This window comes from Eimeria acervulina, genomic scaffold, assembly GCF_000499425.1.
Source record: "Eimeria acervulina Houghton genomic scaffold, Eah_scaff155, whole genome shotgun sequence".
Taxonomy (NCBI): domain Eukaryota; phylum Apicomplexa; class Conoidasida; order Eucoccidiorida; family Eimeriidae; genus Eimeria; species Eimeria acervulina.
Window position 1 is genome coordinate 14,984 of NW_013549110.1, and position 14,084 is coordinate 29,067.

Sequence of the window (14,084 nt, forward strand, 5' to 3'; positions counted from 1 at the left end):
TAAGAATAAGAATAAGAATAAGAATAATAACTAATAACTAACAATAAAACATCAGTAATAGTAATAATAATATTATTACAATGACTATCAGGATGCATGCATGCAAATGCGGTGTACGTACAGCTCAATAATAATACAAATAAATGCCACTAAAAAGATAAACAAAAACAAACAAAGAACATCAACAAACTCTCCTTCACCTCGGTTTGAAGGCAACATGCAAATTAATACACCAATAGGGGCCAATACAAACATGAAAGAAAGAAATATACAAACTATACAATATATATTTATGTATAAACATATATATAAATGTATATATAAATATATATATATATATTTATAATAATCGTCTGGAGAGAGTGTTTAATTGCAATTGTGCAGCAACAGCTGTAAGAGACGACCAACAGAAATAAAAATAAAGACAAAGACAGTAATAAAATAAATAGAAAGAGAGAGACAGAAAAATAAATGAAATACAAAGACAAAGAGACACAAGGCAAAAGGTAATAAAACAAATACAAAGAGACAGTATTAAAATAAATAGAGAGACAGAGACTGCAAGAAAATAAAAATAAAGACAAAGAGACAATAACAAAATAAATAGAAAGACAAAAGCCAACTTCTTTTGTCTCTATCGGATCCCAGGCGTCCCCAGACAAATACTCTCAGGAGATCTAGCTGCTGCTGCTGCTGCTGCAAGCGCTGCTGCTGCAGCTAGAGCTGCTGCAGGTGCTGCAGCTGTAGCTGCTGCAGGCGCTGCTGCTGCTGCAGCTGCTGCAGCTGCTGCAGGTGTTGCTACTGCTGGAGCTGCTGCAGATGCTGGAGCTGCTGCAGATGCTACTGCTGCTGCAGCTGCTGCAGCTGCTGCAGCTGGTGTTGCTGTTGCTGCCGCTGCTCTACTGCTGGTGTCTCTAAAGAGACACAAAAAGGCACATGAACAGCAGCAAAAAGCGAAAGTGAATAGACAATAATAAGCCTCCAAACGGCTTACAGTAGTTGTGGTGTACGTACACCTCAAAGTCAGCGCTTGGAGCCCCTCCTGCTCTCCAAAACACACAAACCCTAAACCCTAACCCTAAACCCTAAACCCTAAACCCTAAACCCTAAAAATGTTTATAGGGGCTAAATGGGGTTGCTGGATAATAGGCATGCATGCAATGGAGACAGAGAAAAAGAAAAAGAGAGACACTCAGGCACACGCCAGCCCCAAACAAAAGCAGAAACAGTTGCTGCAAGACATGAGGAGAGCAGCAGAGACAAAAGAAAACAGAGAGAGACAAAAGGAGACAGATACGCACAAACAGACAAGGACAGAGAGACAGAGACAGAGGCAGACAGATAGACAGAAGACAGAGAGACAGAGAGAGGGAGAGACAGAGACAGAGACAAAGAGAGACAGAGACAGAGACAAAGAGAGACAGAGAGACAAGACAAGAGAAACAGAGACAGACAGACAGACAATGAGAGAGACAGAGACAGACAGAGAGAGGTAGATATATATATATATATATATATATAGAGAGAGAGAGAGAGAGAGAGACAGAGATAAACAGACAGACAAAGAGAAGATGCATTTACCGCATGCATCAAGGAGAGTGTGTTGCTGCTCACGCGTGGACTTTCTTGGGCGGTGCACTATGAACTTGCTGCAGCTGCAACTGCTGCTGCTGCTGCTGCTGCTGCTGCTGCTTTGCCTTCGCCGCTAGCTTCTCTCTGTTCTTCTTCTCGAGTGCAGCGCGCACCCGCGTTGAGCAGAAGTAGCAATACCAGTCTTCGTTTGCTGGAGGCGGCTGATCGTCTGTATACCCCGAGCACAGCCAGTGGTACCACTGCAAACAACCTGCAGCAACACCAAACACATACACACACACACACACACACACCCAGCTAGCTAGCTAGCTAGTTAGCTAGATAGTTTACTTCATAGCTAGCTAGGCAGATAGTTAGCCAAAAAGCGAGCGAGAAAGACAGCTAGCTAAACAATTCATCTATCTATCTATGTATCTAGTTAGCTATCTAGCTAGCTAGATAGATAGCTATCCATCTGCTTATCTATCTAGCTATCTAGCTAGCTAGCTAGATAGCCAGCTAGCTAGCTAGGTGGGGAGGTGTATAGGGAGGTCTCACAGTCGCAGCCAATCCAGTGCAGACCGTCTCCAGGGCCGCCCCCCGGCAGTTCTTTATAAAGGCCGTTGCATATGGGGCAGAAGACAGGCTTTGCGTCTGCATCTTCTGCTGCTGAGGTGTCCGCGGAGTTCTGCTGCTGCTGCTGCTGCTGCTGCTGCTGCTGCTGTGGCGCTGCTTCTTCTGCTGCAGCCGAAGAGGAGACACCCAAAGGCAGCAAACTGCCGCATGCACCCCCATACCACTGCGCAGAAAGCAGTGCAGCAGATGCTGATACTTGCGGTGGGGGAGGCCTTGGCATGCGGGGCCCTGCTGCTGCTGCTGCTGCTGTTGTTGCTGTTGCTGCTGCTGCTGCTGTGTTGTCTTCGCGTCTCCGCTTAGCTTGCTGTTCGTTGTCTGCTGCGTCTAACAAGTTCCAAGAGCGTTTGTTAGGACTGCCGGTTTGCTTCGCTCGCGGTAGCAGCAGATTCTCTTGGTTGCTGCTGCCTCCCTCCGCTGCTGCTGCTGCTTCCGCTTCTGCTGCTGCTGCTGTTGCTGGTTCTGGTTCTGCTGCGTGAGCAAAGAGAGGGGCCTCCTCGCCTCCTCTCTTTCGCTGTGCCTCAGCAGCAACAACCCGGGTTAGCTGCAGCAGCTCCCGCTGCTCTGCCAGATGCATTGGAGAGGGAGGTGCTGGCGTTTTGCTGCCGCCCTCAAAGTCATCATCAGAATCTGCTTCTGCTGCTGCAGGTGCTCCTGCTGCTGCTGCTGCAGGTGCTCCTGCTGCTGCAGCAGAGAGGGGCCCTCCTCCCTTCCCGTTCTCCATAGTTTTGTCCTCGCTACTGCTTTCTGCTGTTGCTGCTGCTCCTGTGGACGCTGCTGCTGGTGCTGCTGTTGCGCCTGCTGCTGCTGCTGCTCCGCCTGCTGCTGCTGTTGCTGCTGCTCCTGTGCGCGAGGGCCTTAACTGCGGCGCCCCAGCCAGAAGAACCCCCGGAAGAAAGTTATGCTGCAAACAAACAACAGAAAAAAAGAAAAAGAAAAAATCATTTAACAAGCAACGTGCATGCGGTCCCCCTGCTGCACCTCATTTAGCCAGCAGCAGCAGCAGCAGCAGCAATACCATCAGCAGCAACAGCAACACAAGCAAGAACTGTAACACAAGCAAGAACTGCAACACAAACAACTGCAGCAGCAAAACAACAGAAACAGCAGCACCAATAGAAGCAGCAGCGACAGCACAGGCAACCCAATTAGCACCAGTACCAGTACCAGTCTGGTCGCACGCAGCAGCAGCAGCAGCAGCAGCAGCAGCAGCAGCAGCAGCAGCAGCGGCAACAACAACGCAAATATCTAACCTGTAAGTAATCAATAGGATTAGAGGCGATAAGAAATAGGGGGTCGGTATTCTTGAAGAGTGTGGGGCCCCCCTTCGCCAGTCTGGTATCTGCTGCTGCAGTTGCTGCTGCTGCTGCTGCTCTAGCTGTTGCAGGAGCCTTGTTTGTAGTAGGCTGCCCCTTCGTCTGCATCTGCATCGAATGATGTATACACTGCAGTTTGTGTGCTGTCCCGTGGTGCCCCTCCATCCGGCAGCCAAGCACACGCGCGCAAGACACATGAAACCTGCAGCAGCAACAGCAGCAGCAGCAACAGCAGCAGCAGCGGCAACGCACACAACAGAAAAATATAGGCACACCTTTAGAAAGATTCTGATGCAGTTGTTGTCTCTGCTGCTGCTGCGACTAGCGTTGCTGCTGCTGCTGCTATTGCTGCTGCTGCTGATATTGCTGCTGCTGCTGCTATTGCTGCTACTGCTGCTGCTGCTGCAACTGAGGGAAACGTACACGTAAGAGCAGCGGATGCCGTTCCCATTGCTGCTGCAGCTGGTTGTTGCGCCTTGCTGCACACAAAAAACCCGTAGATACTCCCAAACCCTAAACCCTAAACCCTAAACCCTCCAAACCCCTAAACCCTAAACCCCCCAAAGCCAAAACCCAGGCCCCCTTAAACCCTAATCCCCTAAACCTTAAGTCATCATAAACCCTAAACCCTAAATCCCTAAACCCTAAACCCTAAAACCGTAAACCCTAAACCCTAAACCCTAACCTGTAGTCCGCAGTAGCAGCAGGGTTTATCGAAGGCTGTCCTTGCTATACTTCGCAACGACTCAGTCGGCAGCGCAGCAAACCGAGGAGGGACGAGGGCTTCAGCGCAGAGAGAGTGAAACCACTGGCTCTCCCCATACAAAGGATCTGTGGGGTGAGGAGCCCTGCTGCTCCTGAACAGCAGCAGCAGCAGCAACAGCAGCAGCATCAATAAGAGAGGCAGCGGTGGGGGTGAACGGAGCTAAAGCAATACCCGCAGCAGCACAGCTACAAAGACAACTCTTGCAGCAGCAGCAACAGCAAGAGCAGCAGCAGCAGCAGCAATAGCAGCAGCAGCAGCTTACCCTGAGGCTTTCTGTTCAGCCCTTTTAAGCAGCAGACCGTCTATTCTGCTGCAGAGAAGACAGCGGCTTGCTGCAACAGAAGGTAAGTCGCCAGAGAGGAAGCACTCACAGCGAGGACATACCCATGCATCTGCTGCTGTCTCTTCACCAGGCCCGCTGGCATCATCTCCATGTCCTGCCCCTCCTGCTGCTGCTGCTGCTGCTGCTGCTGCTGTTGCTGCTGCTGTTGGTTGCTTCGCGCTGCTGTCTTTCCACGCACGTCGGCGCTGCAGCCTCACCGCTCTTGCTGCTGCTTCGCTCAGGAGAGACGCGCTAAGCGGCTGTCTCTCCACGGCCCCCCAGCAGCTCCTGCAGACTTTCACATTACATACCTGGCACCGCTGCAGCTGCTCGCCGTGCCCCTGCTGCTGCTGCTGCTGCTGCTGCTGCTGCTGCTGCGACCAGCTAGAGCCCGTACGCCCGCAGAGAGAGCAAGCAGCAGTTTTATTCAAAAGAGACAGGCGAGATAATGCAGCAAGCTTCGTCTCTGCTGCTCTCCCCCCTCCTTCTGTTGCAGGAGCCTTGCGCTGAGAGTGCAGAGGACCAGCAGCAGCTGCTGCTGCTGCTGCTCCTGCTGCTGTCGCTGGACCAGAAGGCTTCCCAGATGCAAGACCCGACTTGCCGGTGCTGCTGCTGCTGCTGCCGTTCTTGAGAGCTGCTGCTGGTGGAGTCCCCGCAGCAGCAGGGGTGGCTGCAGTGGGCGTTGCAGCAGCAGCAGCAGCAGCAGCAGTAGCTGCTGCTGCTGCCGTATCTTCGATACTCAAATCTCGTACAGCTGCAGCAAGCTGCTGCAGCTGCTTCCTGCTGCTGCTGTCTGCCCTCACGCCGCATGCAGCAAGCAGCAGCGCAAATGCCTGCAGCAAGCAGCAGCGCGAGAGCAGCCGTTGATGGTTGAGGAGTTCTTTATATGTCTTTGGGATCCTAGCGTCTCCTTCGTCTGCACTGTCTCCTTTTAAAGACAAAAAGAGACACTGAAATATTTTCTCGTCACATACAAATGCAGGTACTGCTGCAGCAAAGAGACAGCCAGCTATCCTTGCTGCTTCTCCTGCGTCTCCAACCTCTGCAACTTCAGGTGTCTCTTCACCTCCACCTGCTGCTGCTGCTGCTCCTGCTGGGTCAGCAAGTGCACAATCAGCATTCGAAGGAGACAGCAAATTTTCTGTCTCCTCGCAGCTGTCATCCCCCTCAACTGAAGCCCTCCTCATCAGCTTCGCTGTAGACCGGGCGTGCTGCTGCTGGCGCTGCTGCTGCTGCTGCTGCTGCTGTTTGTTCCGCAGGCTTTTGCTGCGCCTCTGCGGCTGCTGTCGCTCCTTCTCGTCTGGCGCAGTGGATGTTCCTGGAGACTTTCGTGCAGCAGCAGCAGCAGCAGCAGCTGCTGCTGCTGCTGCTTTCCCTCTCCTGGTGAGCAGGCTGTTCTCTACTCCGTCTTTTTTGTCTCTCGCGGTGGGGCTTGGAGGCTTCGAGTGTGCTGCTGCACCTTTGCTTTCCTTGGGACTTGCTGCAGCAGCAGCCGCTGATGCTGCTGCTGCTGCTGTTGCTGCTGCTGCTGCTGCTGTTGCAGCAGTTGCATTAGGCTTCTTGTGCTGCTTCCCTTCGGATTCCTCTTGCTGTTCCTTGCGCCGCTCGAGGCAGTTCTGCTGCTGCTGTTGCTGCTGCTGCTGCTGCTGGTGAGGGAGTAAGTCCTGAATTGCTGCAGCAGTTTGCTGCGGCGTGGCGAAGAGAAGATCTGCGGTGTCTAGACAGAGTCTCCTTCTGTTTAAATCTGTCTCCCCTGGTAGATCTTGCACGCGTGTCTTCACTCTTTCTTTTTCTCTATTCGCTTGAAAACGCCGCAATATCTAAACAGCAGCAGCAGCAGCAGCAACAGCAGCAGCACAACACAGGGAAAGAGTGCATGCAATTTCAGCGCCGACAGGAAAGTACAAGCAGCAGTAACAGCAGCAGCAGCAGCAGGAATACCATCAGCATCAGCAACAGCATCAGCAGCATCATCAGCAGCAACAGGAACAGCAGCATCATCAGCAGCATCAGCAACAGCAGCAGCAGTACCATCAGCATCAGCAACAGCATTACCATCGGCCTCAGAAGCATCATCAGCAGCAAGGGGAACAGCAGCAGCATCAGCAACAGCAGCAGCATCATCATCAGCAGCAGCATAAGCAACAGCAGCAACAGCAGCAACAGCAGCAAGACTGATAGTCTTACAAGCGTGGGTGCCCTGTCTTTAGAGTGTGCGTGACAGAAGACAAGAGGCCTTCCTTGATCCCAGTCTGTCTGCAGCAGCCTATTCGCAGTGCTACAGGATACATGAAAGGGTCGCGAACAATTTAAATATGAGCATTGAACGGGTGCTGCGCCGCAGTGATGACAGACTAAACAACGAAGCTTCCCTCGGCTCTCTTCAACAGACACCGTAATTGTTTCCTCCTGCACTACGCCGCATACTGCCAACGCGCAACGCAAATGAGCCCACACCTTCGCCTGCAGCAGCAGCAGCAGCAGCAGCAGCAGATGATGATGATGATGATGATGATGATGATGATGAAGCAGCAGCAGAAGGAGTAGAGGGAGGAGCAAGAGATAAGAGCAGCAGATAACAGCAGCAGCAAACAAAAAACAACACATACACACACACAAACTCATTTCGACGCCAGAAAACGCCTGCTGTTGCTGCTGTTGCTGCTGTTGCTGCTGCTGAACTGGGTGCTGCAAAGAAGGCTGCTGCTGCTACAGAAGTGTGAAGACTGCTGCTGCTCCTGCTGCAGCAAGGAGACAGCAAAACGCTCGGAGGAGACAAAAGAGACAAAAAAGAAAAAGAAACAGACAAAGGAGACAGTTAATAAATTTAACGAATTCATTTAATAACATAAAGGCATCTTCAAGACAGCGAAGAAGAGGGGACAAAGGAGACAGCGAAGAAGAAGAGGCAAGGAGACAGACGAATAACAAACATACTCAAAAGAAACAGAAGTAGCAGCAGAAGCAAACGGAGGCAAAAGATCAGAAGCACCGGAGACAAAAGGAGACAGAAGCAAAGCGAGGAGCAGCAAACAACAAAGACAAAAGGAGACAGTTATACTAAGCATTTTATCTGTGTAAGAAGAAAGAAAGCGAGCAGCAGCAAACAACAAAGACAAAAGGAGACAGTTAAATAATAAATAATATACGTACCTTATCTGTCTTCCTCATAGGCCCACCACCAGGGCAATAGCCGTCAAAACCGCAGAGACAGCAGACTGGCAGACGCAAAGTAATGAGGAGACCGTTCAAAGGAGACACTTGAACAATACACCTTAGGCGAGGATCTTTGCTGTAGAATTTATTGCTCTGCAGCAGCTCCTCCTCTTGCTGCTGCTGCTGCTGATGCTGATTATGATGCCCACCACCTTTACTTCCCCCAACACCACGCTGCTGCTGCTGCTGCTGCTGCTGCGCTGCTGCTGCTGAACCATCCACGCTATTTATCTCTTCGTCTTCTGAATCTGAAAAACAAAGAGGGATCTGCCGCAAATAATCTAGAGGATTCGCAGACACGCTGCTGCTGCTGCTGCTGCTGTTGCTGCTGCTGCTGCTGCTTGTGCTTGTGTCTGATGAGTCTGCTGCCCCTGCTTTATTCTTGTTGCGGTCTTTATCGGCTGCTGGTTGTGGTGCTTCTGCTGCAGCAGCAGCAGCAGTTCCCGCAGCAGCAGAAGCCTCCATCGGTGCCTCCGTTTGCTGCAGCGGGTCTCCTGCTGCCCCGCCCGCAGCAGCTGCACCGGCACCAGCGCCAGCAGCAGCAACAGCAGCAACTACTGCTTTATCTACACGCACAGATGGGAACAAGGTGGGGTTGTTGTACTGCGCGAGAGCAGCACGTCTATGATTAAAGTTTTTAGGCTTATACCCATCTCCTTGCTGAAGACCTAAGAGAAGAGGAGGAGAATAACGCTCAAGAGCCTCAAGATTTTCTTGCCCCCAGTCGCTGTGGCTTGCTTGCATGCATGCTGCTGCTGCTGCTGCTGTACGAGGTGCAGCAGCAAGCCGAATAGCAGCAAGAGCTGTCTCTTCATCTAGAAGAGGCAGCTGCTTCCTTAGATGTGCGCACAGAGGGCACAGCCACTCCTCTGCATCAGGAGCAGCAGCAAACCCCCCAGCACCACCAACAGGTCGCCGATCCTCGCTGCTGCTGCTGCTGCTGCGGCTGCTGCTGCTGTTGTTGTTGCGGCTGTTGCTGCTGGCGCCGACGGCGTTCGAGTTCGCGTTTCTGCTGCTGCTGCTGTTGTTGTTGTTACTGTTACTGTTTGCTGCTTTTGCTGCAGCAGCAGCAGCAGCAGCAGGAGACAGTCCTTTGTCTCCGCCTGCTTCGAGTGCCCTTCTTCTACGTTTGGCAGCAACAGCAGCAACAGCAGCATCAAAGCTGCTGCTGCTGCAGCCTAAACAAAGAAAGTGTGTAGGAGTATAGCACCCATCACAAAATATAATAGGGTCTTCCTCCCAGTCCTCGCCGCTGCCGCATATCATGCATAAAGCTCTCTCTGCCCAAGCAGGAGGCAAGCTGCTGCTGCTGCTGCAGGTGATGCGCAGCCGCAGCACATCGAGAGACTGCTCTGCTAAAGTGTATGTATGTCTGCTTTCAAGTGCATGCGAAGCAGACTGCTGAATGTAATACTGCATCATCTTCTGCAGCACAAGCAGCAAAAGCAGCAGCAGCAAAAGCAGCAGCAGCAAAAGCAGCAGCAGCAGCAGCAGCGAAAACAGCAAGGATGAGCGCGGGTTATCAACGGAGATGCGTCCTATGCAGGAGCAACGACTGAAGCAGCTGCAACTGCAGCAGCAGCAGCAACAGCCAATCCCTCAAACTGCAGCAGCAGATAACGGGGCAACAGCAACAGTGGCAGCAACCCCAGCAGCAGCAGCAGCAACAGCAGCAGCAGCAATGCCAGCAGCAGCAACAGCAGCAGCAGCAATGCCAGCAGCAGCAGCAGCAGCAAGTGAAGCAGACCTCTTCAACTTGTGCCCATTCCTGAAGCGCAGGCCGCTTCTCAGCAGAAACCGCCGACAACAGATCCTTCAGGCTGCGCAATCAACAAACCCTAAACCCTAAACCCTAAACCCTAAACAGCAAGCCGCAAGCCGTCAGCCCGAAACCCTAAACCCTAAACCCTAAACCGTAGTAAACCCCTAAGCCCCAAATGCCTCACCCTACATCCTAAACTATACACCCTGAATCCTTGAGCGTAGACTGTAAACCCTAAACCCTAAACCCTAAACCCCAAACTCTCCACCCTAAACCCTAAACTCTAAACTCTACATCCTAAACCCTAAACCCTAAACCCTAAACCCTACATGTGCCGTTTTTCAGTCGCCAGACGAACGAGACGCCACGTCAGGTTTTCTGCTTCTGTCTCCATCCACATGTCGCTTTCATCCTGCTGCTGCTGCTCTTGCTGCTGCAGCTCTTGCTGCTGCTCTTGCTGCTGCGGCTCTTGCTGCTGCTCTTGCTGCTGCGGGCCTTGCTGCTGCTCTTGCTGCTGCTGTTGCTGCTGCTGTGGCCCCTCGGTTCTGTCGTTATCCCTCTGATGCTGCTGCCCTTCGCCGTCCACCTGCATGGCTTCCCCGCACTGCAGTTTCTGCTGCTGCTCTGGTTGCTGCTGCTGATGTTGTTCTGACGGCTGGTGTTGTTCATGCAGCTGCTGCACTTCCTGCTGTTCTTGCTGTTGATGCGCATGCTGCTGCTGTTCTTGTTGCTGCTGCACTTCCTGCTGTTCTTGCTGCTGCTGCTCATGCTTCTGCTGCTGCTGCTCTTGCTGCTGCTGCTGCTCTTGCTGCTGCACGCCTGCACTCGTAGACACTGGAGACGACCGCAAGGCGTTCCCCTCATGATCAGCAGCAGCGTCAGCAGCAGCAGCTGCTGCTCCTGCTGTTTCAGCCGCTGCTGACCCTGGTGATGGATCTGCTGCTGCTGGTGTTGCTGCTTCGTTTTCATTTGTTGCTGCGCATGCTGCTGCTGCTGTTTCCGTTGCTGCTGCACTTCCATCTGTCGTTGCGGGTGCTGGTTTTGCTGCTGCTTCTGTTGCTGGTTCTGCTGCTGCAGGTTCTGCTGTTGCTGCAGTGCTGACCCGATGCATCTGTCGGTGCAGCTCCTCAAACCCCAGCAGCGGCAGCAGCAGACCTTTCTCTTTATTATAATCCAACACTAGAGGGACGCCTGTTCTCTTTGTTGCGTCTTCTGGGCAGGTAGCTGCTGCTGCAGGGGGGAAAGGAGACACCCGCTGCTGCTGCTGCTGCTGCTGCTGCTGCTGCTGCGGGCTCCGCTCTCCCTGACCCCAGTAACAAAAGAGAGGAGGCAGTACATGCGAAGGGCGTTGAGGCAGCACCACTGCATCGTTAGCAGAAGCACCTGCTGCAGCAGCAGAACTCAGCTCGGTATCGTGCTGCTGTTCCTGCTCCTGCTCCTGCTGCTGCTGCTGCTGCTGCTGCTGATGTAGTTGCTGCTGCTCCTTCCCCACACGCTGCCAAACTGCAGCGCGGCTTCCGGTGTCTAGACTGTCCAGGTAGGCTTGAGAGTAAAGAGGCAGCACTGTCTCCTCCTCCCCGCTGCTGCTGCTATCTGCTGCTGCTGCTGCGCCTGTTGTTGTTGCTGAGCTGCTGCTGCCTTCACGTTCCCCTGTTGCTGCCCCTGCTGCTGCTGCTGCTCCTGCTGCAGCAGGGGGAGACAGCCAGACCGCCGTAGGCCCGCTCAAAACCTGCGGCAGCGGCAGCGGCCTGCGTGGTGCTGTAGCTGCTGCTGCATCCCCATGCTGCTGCTGCTGCTGCTGCTGCTGCTGCTGATCCCATTCTACCTTAACACCATCAGCAGGCGGGTTGGTGGTGCCTTCGGCTGCTGCGTTCGGGAGCTGTTGTTGTTGCTGCTGCTGCTGCTGCTGCGCTGCAGCAGCAACGAGGCGCAGCAGTTCATCAATGCTGGAGCAGCTGTCGAGCTCAGGAGGGAAGTCTGCTGCAGTGACACCTGAAGGCAGCAGCAGCGACAGCACAGCACCATCAGGCCCCCGGTGTATGTACACCGGAGGCAGCCGCTGCCCCTCCCACTTCTTATTGCTGAGAGGATCGAAGGTAGGGCCGCTTGCTGCTTCATCTTCTGCATCAGCAGCAGCAGCAGCAGAAGGTGTTGCTGCTGCTGCTGCTGTTGCAGACGCATCCCCCCTGTTGTTGTTGGTGCCGCCGGTCCGCTGGCCTCCGCTGCTGCTGGTGCCGCTGCTGTTGCTGCTGCTGCTGCTGCTGCTGCAGCTGCGGCCTCCCCCTCTGCGCTGCTGGTGTCTCTTTGCTGCAGCAGGCTTCTTCTTTGCAACTAAATCTAATAAAGATAAACCTCCTGCTTCTGTCTCTCTGTACGCCATACCCGTGTCTCTAGTCTGATACGGTGCATGCGCCAGCAGCTGCTGCTGATGCAGCAGCGACAGCAGAGAAGGGCAGTGAGACACGGGAAGCCAGGAAAACAGACTTGTCTCCGCACATACCACGCTGTCGCTGCTGCTGCTGCTGCTGCTGCTGCTGCCATCCTCGCTCGAAGCAGCAGCAACGCCTGGAGGCTGCTGCAGCTGATGCTGCTTCTCCTGCTGCTGTTGCTGCTGCCCTTCTTCTCCATCCTGCCGCTGCTCCTTCTGGCCGGGAGAAGAAGCCTCCCGTTGCTGCTTCTGTTCTGCTGCTGCAGCTGATGCTGCTGCTGCACCACCAGCCACGCATCTGCTCGGATCAGCGCTGCTGCTGCTGCTGCTGCTGGAATCCGCTGGCTTCCGCTCTTCTGCTGCGTGGGCCTGCCCAACGCTGGTGTTTGCTGCTGCCTGCTGCTGCTGTTGCTGTTGCTGCTGCTGCTGCTGCTGCTGTTTCTGGTGTCTCTTCTGTTCCTCCTGGAGTTGCTGCTGCAGCTTCTCTAGCTGCAGCAGCAGCTGCTCCTCATCTTCCTCAACCTTGTGCAGCGGAGTGTCTCCTTCTGATGCATGCAAATCCTCAGGAGACAGAATCAGCGACGCTGTCTGCACCTCGAACTGCTGCTGCTGCTGCTGCTGCTGCTGCTGCTGTTTCTGCTGCTGGTGCAGCTGTCTGCGGCGCCTGTTCCGTGCTTCTAGGAGTGGGATGGCGAAGTCTAGGAATTCTTTACTTTGCTGCTGGTGCTGCTGCAGCAGCTGCAGCAGCTGCGGATTGACTCGTGAAAATAGCTGCGCATCATATGCTGCCCAGAAGACTTCTTCTTCGGTGTCTGCCCCAACAGGCCCTGAAGCAGCAGCAGTAGCAGTAGCAGCAGCCCCTGAGGGCCCTGAATGCGTTTCAGACGGCATCGCTATACCCTGCTGCTGCTGCTCAGACTGCTGCTGCGGAACCGGCTACTGATGCTCCGGTGAAGCTGCTGCTGCTGCTGCTGCTGCTGCACTCAACAGAACCCATCAGAGACCCCCGAGGAGGTGACCCTTTCCTCAGAGCCCTGCAGTCTGGGTCCTGCTGCTGTTGCTGCTGCTGCTGCCGCCGCCGCCGCTGTTTCTGCTGTTGTTACTGCTGCTGGCTGCTGCTGTTGCTGCTGCTGCTGCTGCTGTCGCAGCAGGCACGTACCAGCGTGAGGGTCGGGTGGTTGGTAGGTGCTGCAGATGGCGCCCTGCTGCTGCTACAGCAGCAACTGCAGCAGCAGCAGCTGCTGCTGCAGCTGCTGCTGCAGCTGCTGCAGTTGCTGGGCTGGGGCCACTCGGGTGGGCGGCGTGTCTCGAAGGGGGGTGCCAGTGAAGCAGCAGCGGCAGCAGCAGCAGCAGCAGCGGCTCCAGGTGTATGTACAGCGATAAAAAGAGAGAAGAAGAGCTAAAAGCTACAACTGCTGCTGTTGTTTTCGTGCTGCAAACGCGAGAGGCAGCTGCAGCAGGAGGCAGCCGTCGGCCTAACAACAGCAGCAGTGCAGGAGCTGCTGCAGCTGCTGCTGCTGCTGCAGCTCCACCAGCGTCTGCAGCAACAGCTACAGAGACGAACAACTCTAACAAACAATTATAAATAAAATGCATGCAAACCGCCGCAGCGGCAGAGACAGAAGACCCCCAAGGCTGCAGCAGCAAGCCACCTGCTGCTGCTGCTGCTCTGGGAGAGGGGCCCCATACTCGGGCAGCAGCTGCAGCAATAACAACCCTCTATGAGGGTTTAGGGTTTAGGGTTTAGGGTTTAGCATATTGTAGTTAGTTTAAAAGCAGTAGCGCTTGCTTAGGGATGCGGTAAGGTCTTCCTTTTGCTTGCAGTTGGGGGGCCTCATGGGTATGCTTCTCTTGCTGCTGCTGTTGCTGCGCTGCTGCTGTTGCTGCCGCTGTTGCTGCTGTTGCTGCAGCAATTGTTGTTGCTGCTGCTGCTGGTGCTGCAACTGCAGCTATTTTAAATGCTATTTCTTTTTGTTTGGGGCTCTGCTGCAGCCGCCGCTGTCGTGAAGACAGCGGGGGGGCCTCGTGCTGGTGGGGTTGTTCTGTGGAGTTGCTGCTGCTGTTGCTGC

General features: G+C 54.0%; 1 protein-coding gene across 1 annotated transcript; it reads right to left on the reverse strand.

Annotated features, from left to right (window-relative positions):
* Window positions 1–840: 840 nt before the first annotated feature.
* EAH_00021640 (PHD-finger domain-containing protein, putative) lies at window positions 841–12,906 on the reverse strand (the record flags this gene model as incomplete). The annotated part of the gene is made up of 11 exons (XM_013393396.1): window positions 841–905; window positions 995–1,047; window positions 1,615–1,843; window positions 2,131–3,109; window positions 3,459–3,723; window positions 3,945–4,000; window positions 4,207–4,378; window positions 4,550–6,429; window positions 7,763–9,250; window positions 9,573–9,645; window positions 9,917–12,906. The coding sequence occupies 11 exons, from the start codon at window positions 12,904–12,906 to the stop codon at window positions 841–843; spliced, it is 8,250 nt and encodes a 2,749-aa protein (XP_013248850.1).
* Between the last annotated feature and the right edge of the window lie 1,178 nt (window positions 12,907–14,084).